Here is a 5,487-nt window from a genome sequence, read left to right as displayed (position 1 = left end):
GAATACACAATTCACTCATTTAAAATATATAACCCGAGTCAGGCAGGCAGTCGGTCCGAGCGGTCGTAACCTCTCCAGTTCTCTTGAGCATTGCTGTCCTTCTTTCTTCCTGGTCAGCAACAGCGGCTGCACCAGAAGCATCGCAGTTCCTTCGGGAGGCGAGGCAGGGACTGAGCGGCGACAGCGGAGCGTCGAGCCCAGCGCAGCTGAGGCGGCGGCGGCGGCCGGGCAGCCAACATGGCGGCGGCGGCGGCGGCGGGCGCGGGCCCGGAGATGGTCCACGGGCAGGTGTTCGACGTGGGGCCGCGCTACACCAACCTCTCGTACATCGGCGAGGGCGCCTAGGGCATGGTGTGGTGAGTGGCCACGCCCGCCCGCAGCCCCGACCGCGCCGGGACACACCACCGCCTGGGGCTCCAGCGGACGCAGCCGCGGCCTCACCCGCGCTTTGGCCTCCCGCGCCGCGACCCCAACCATAGGCTTCTTGGTCCACGCGACGGGGTTTTAGCGTGGGGTCCCCGGGTGTGATAGACATTTAGGTGTTGTTAAGGGCGTTTCCAGGGCTGCTCTCTCGCGGTTGGGAGGGGCTCAGCGGGTGGAGGTTAGGAGACCCACGTACTTGGTCGCAAGCGCGGACTTTCAAGCCTCGACCCCCAGGAAGGGAACCTCGGCCCCTCTTGTCCCTTAATTGTCTAATATCACAGCCTTCTTTTTGAAGTTCAATTGTAAACCCTGGGATGCCATCAGATGCTCGTCGATGGTGGCGGCGGTGTTCTTGAAAGCCTTTCGCCTAGAGCCTATGTGCAGAATACCGAAATACTATTTTTTCTCCTTCCATCTCTGTTTACCGTGAACAGCTTTCATTAAGTACCTCCAGTGATGCTAATGGTGCTTTTCTGCGCACGCTTTCTAAAAAGCATTAGTGACACCAGTATTGGTTGCGAAATATTTCAACCTTGAAGTCTTTAAGTGGGTTTTAATATTGTGCTGTTTGCGTTTCAGGAAGGATAAGCCAGCATCACTCTCTTAACTTATTAAAAATCTATTTGAGTTGGGCCTAATTGGACTCCCCTCTCCTTACTCTAAGTGAGCTCTGTTAACAGCATAAATGCATCCAGACATTTTAGCTTAATTATGGTAGACTTTTCCTATTAATGTTTGGTTTGGGTTTTGTTGTTGTTGTTGTTATTGTTTTTTGTGCTGAGGATTGATTTTTCTGGTGCTTTGTGCACGCGAGGCAAGCACTGTACCTCTTAATATTTTTAGTGGTCAGTATATAAAGTCTAAATGGTATTCTTATAGAATCACATTCAGGCTGTCTCATCTTGATCCAGATCTCTCTAGAAACGATATTGTTTTTATTATAATGACCTAATTGAAGTGTTTTATGTTGATGAAGACTTGTGGAAGGAGATTCTCTTACACCTAAATCTTGGGTCTCTTTTGTATTAAACTAATTTATTGAATGCATCGTGGCAGGTACTGTGCTACCTCCATTATTTAATTTTATCTGGCTAGGCACCTTGTGGAAGGAAGACAGTGACAATATTCCTCTTTCAGCTCTGCCTATGATAATATCAACAAAGTTCGAGTAGCTATCAAGAAAATCAGTCCTTTTGAGCACCAGACCTACTGCCAGAGAACCCTGAGGGAGATAAAAATCTTACTGCGCTTCAGACATGAGAACATCATTGGCATCAATGATATTATTCGAGCACCAACCATTGAGCAGATGAAAGATGTATATATAGTACAGGACCTCATGGAAACAGATCTTTACAAGCTCTTGAAGACACAACACCTCAGCAACGACCATATCTGCTATTTTCTTTACCAGATCCTCAGAGGATTAAAATATATCCATTCAGCTAATGTTTTGCACCGTGACCTCAAGCCTTCCAATCTGCTGCTCAACACCACTTGTGATCTCAAGATATGCGACTTTGGCTTGGCCCGTGTTGCAGATCCAGATCATGATCACACAGGATTCCTGACAGAGTATGTAGCCACACGTTGGTACAGGGCTCCAGAAATTATGTTGAATTCCAAGGGCTATACCAAGTCCATTGATATTTGGTCTGTGGGCTGCATCCTGGCAGAGATGCTGTCCAACAGGCCCATCTTTCCAGGGAAACATTATCTCGACCAGCTGAACCACATTCTGGGTATTCTTGGATCCCCATCACAGGAAGACCTGAATTGTATAATAAATTTAAAAGCTAGAAACTATTTGCTTTCTCTTCCACACAAAAATAAGGTGCCATGGAACAGGCTGTTCCCCAATGCTGACTCTAAAGCTCTGGATTTACTGGACAAAATGTTGACATTCAACCCCCATAAGAGAATTGAAGTCGAGCAGGCTCTGGCCCATCCATATCTGGAGCAGTATTATGACCCAAGTGATGAGCCCATCGCTGAAGCACCATTCAAGTTTGACATGGAATTGGATGACTTACCTAAGGAAAAGCTCAAAGAACTCATTTTTGAAGAGACTGCTAGATTTCAGCCAGGATATAGATCTTAAATTTGTCAGGACAAGGGATCAGAGGACTGGACGTGCTCAGACATCGATGTTCTTCTTTCCAGTTCTTGACCCCTGGTCCTGTCTCCAGCCTGTCATGGCTTATTCAGTTTGACTCCTTTGAGCCGTTCGGAGGGGTGGTTTCTGGTAGTTGTGGCTTTTATGCTTTCAAAGAATTCCTTCAGTCCAGAGAATTCCTCCTGACCACCCCTGTGTGTGTCACCCACCGGTGACTGGCAGCAGTATGTACTTCCAATGCACGTACTGCTTACCGTTGCTTTAGTCACTAATCGCTTTCTGATTTGAAAGATGCAGTGGTTCCTCCCACTCCTGAATCCTTTCTACATGATGCCCTGCTGACTGACCCATGCAGCCTCACCAGAGCAAGAGTCTTTCCACATTGGCTCTAGTCACTGGCATCTTTATGATAGGGAAGGCTACTACCTAGGGCACTTTAAGTCAGTGACAGCACCAAATTTGCACTTCATCTGTTGACTATAACTTTCCCCCAGAGCTTATGGAAATACCTTGGATGACATTGCAGCCTACAGCAAGTGCTTCTGTCTCAGGAATCCTTTGGGAGCACTTGTCAGTGTCTTTTCTAATATCATGTTAGTTACTAACATATTTAAGGTATGTGCTATTTGCCCAGCTTTTAGAAAATTCAGTCATTCTAAATAGAAAGGAAGTACTGCACCCAGCAATGTCATTTTGCAGATTTACTGTGGTTACTTATAACAAGGGTAAATCTAAAGGAATTCAGTGTTTCACTACAAGGGATTTGAATAGTTGGCATTTTACTATACAATGTTTAATAGTATTCAAGTGGTGAAAACAAACATTAGCAGAGCAGATCAAAAAGTTAAGAAGTATTAGCAGTGATAAAAATGTCTTTGATGCAACAAACATGGCCATTTGAAATTTATTTAAATTGTAACTGAAACTGGTAGAGAAGTTCAAGCTATAAGGGACCATTCATTTCAACCTATCAAAGAAGATTAACGAATACTTATAAAATTACTCAAGGTAAGCAAATATTATTACTGTTACTTAAAGGAGTTTAAATATTGAAAATTATGTCAGATTATACCTTTAAACAGATTTTCTGAAAACACCATTTGTTTATATTTAAAAAAATGTTGAAGACGTCTCTTTCACTCATGGTTTCGTATATATTTTTAAGCAGCAGGAAGACTACAGGGCAGAAACTGAACTCCTGATGGCAAGAAATTAAACATGCTTTTAATAATCCAGTAGACTATTATTTCAAAGTCTAGTATTTGTAATTGAATTACACCAATACAAGATATTAATTACATAATTATACAAAATAAAAGTCACTCAAACTTTTTCAATGCAAGATTACTTTGCTGTAATACAAGTTGGTAAGTCATAAATCAAAACACTGGCATAAAAGGTCAAATGTCTTTTTAAAAAATTATTATTGTAGCAAACATGTAGATAATGCCCACATGCTGAGTTTTATGTTTAAAGAACTTTTTTTTTATTGGCTCTGACTTTACCCTTTCTGTTGTTCCTTTCATCAAGCTGAACAAATTCTTAGCTCCACCAAGTATAACCTCCCACAGTCTCATTCCACATGTGGACACAAAAGGAGGCACAGGACCCAACTGATCTCAGAGTAAAGATGAAGATTTTTCTATGATTGGGGGAGAGTTTTTGTCTCAATAAACAAACATAAAATGTATTGTGTCAACTGCTATTGGCAGCTATTTTGAGATTACAGTGGTAGTCAGTCTATGGACAGAACCAAGACATTGCAAAGGACAGAGTGGAGAGAATCATAAAGGTATGGAACTGGTGTCTTTGTGTTGCTTCATTTCCAGTCTGCCCTGTTCCCTAAAAGCCCTGGTAGGCTATAGAGTACAGTGCCTTTTTGTTTAATTCAAAATGTTTTATTCTTTGGTTTTGGTTACTTAAGTCCAAAGCATTCTTGATGGAATCTTTGTCAAATCAAGGCAAAATCCTTCTAAGGCTTTGATGTTGATTATATAGTTATCTTCATGAACACCTTGATTTTAAGATATTTAACACATACATCATTTTTTTTTTTTTTTATCGCTGACAACACAGTGAAGAGATTGAGACACCGAAGGAATGGTTGTTATTAGCTTTTTTTAATTATTTCCCAGAAGCATTTTTTCTTCTTTTTTTAGTTGTTGACAAACCTTTATTTATTTATTCATTTGCATATGGTGCTGAGAATCAAACCCCACACCTCACACTGAGCCACAATTCCAGCCACAGAGGCATTTTTTTCAACTTGACTAAAACATTGAGTGTTTAGGGTTTTAAGTCAAATGATTTTTTTTTTGCCAAAATGAAAAGTGTATTGATTTAATCTTGAACTTTAGGTTCACCCTATTTATATGTTTGCTATAGTTTCAATAAGTGTCTTCCAAAGCTCATATGTTAAAGAATTGGTCAGCAACCTGTGGCACTATTGGAAGGTGGTGGAACTTTGAGGTATTGGGTCCTAGTGAATGAAGTTAGGTCAACAGGATGTGTGCTCTTGAAGGGGTGACGGGGACCCCAGCCTTTCTTCCCCCTCCTCTCCTCTCCCTTCATTCTTTGTCATCATGAGTTGAGCAGGCTTCTGTGTCTCATGTTCCTACCATGGCTCAAAGCAACAGGGTCTAATAAGCATGGACTAAAACCTCTAAAACTGTGGGCCAAAAAAGACCCTTCTGTGTGTGTTTGTGTGTGTGTGTGTGTGTGTGTGTGTGTGTGTGAAAGAGAGAGAGAGAGAGAGAGAGAGAGAGAGAGAGAGAGAGAGAGAGACAAAGGAGAGAGAAAGAGAGAAGGATAGATAGATAAATATTGGGGATCGAACCAAGGGCCTCATGAGTGCTCTACTGAGACAGGATCTCATTGAGTTGTGCAGAATTTGTGATCCTACTGTGTCAGCCTCCTGAGTAGTTGGGATTATAGGTGTTGCCACCACC

General features: G+C 42.4%; 1 protein-coding gene across 1 annotated transcript; it reads left to right on the top strand.

Annotated features, from left to right (window-relative positions):
- The first annotated feature begins 284 nt into the window (after positions 1-284).
- Positions 285-2,613, top strand: LOC143389546 (mitogen-activated protein kinase 1-like). The gene is made up of 2 exons (XM_076842535.2): positions 285-356; positions 1,561-2,613. Exons 1-2 carry the CDS (start codon positions 349-351, stop codon positions 2,522-2,524), a joined length of 972 nt encoding a protein of 323 aa, XP_076698650.1. The 5' UTR covers positions 285-348; the 3' UTR covers positions 2,525-2,613.
- Positions 2,614-5,487: the final 2,874 nt, after the last annotated feature.

Source organism: Callospermophilus lateralis, unplaced genomic scaffold (assembly GCF_048772815.1).
Source record: "Callospermophilus lateralis isolate mCalLat2 unplaced genomic scaffold, mCalLat2.hap1 Scaffold_63, whole genome shotgun sequence".
NCBI lineage: Eukaryota > Metazoa > Chordata > Mammalia > Rodentia > Sciuridae > Callospermophilus > Callospermophilus lateralis.
The sequence above is the reverse complement of the archived record's forward strand: the minus strand, read 5'-3'. Positions and strand labels throughout refer to the sequence as shown.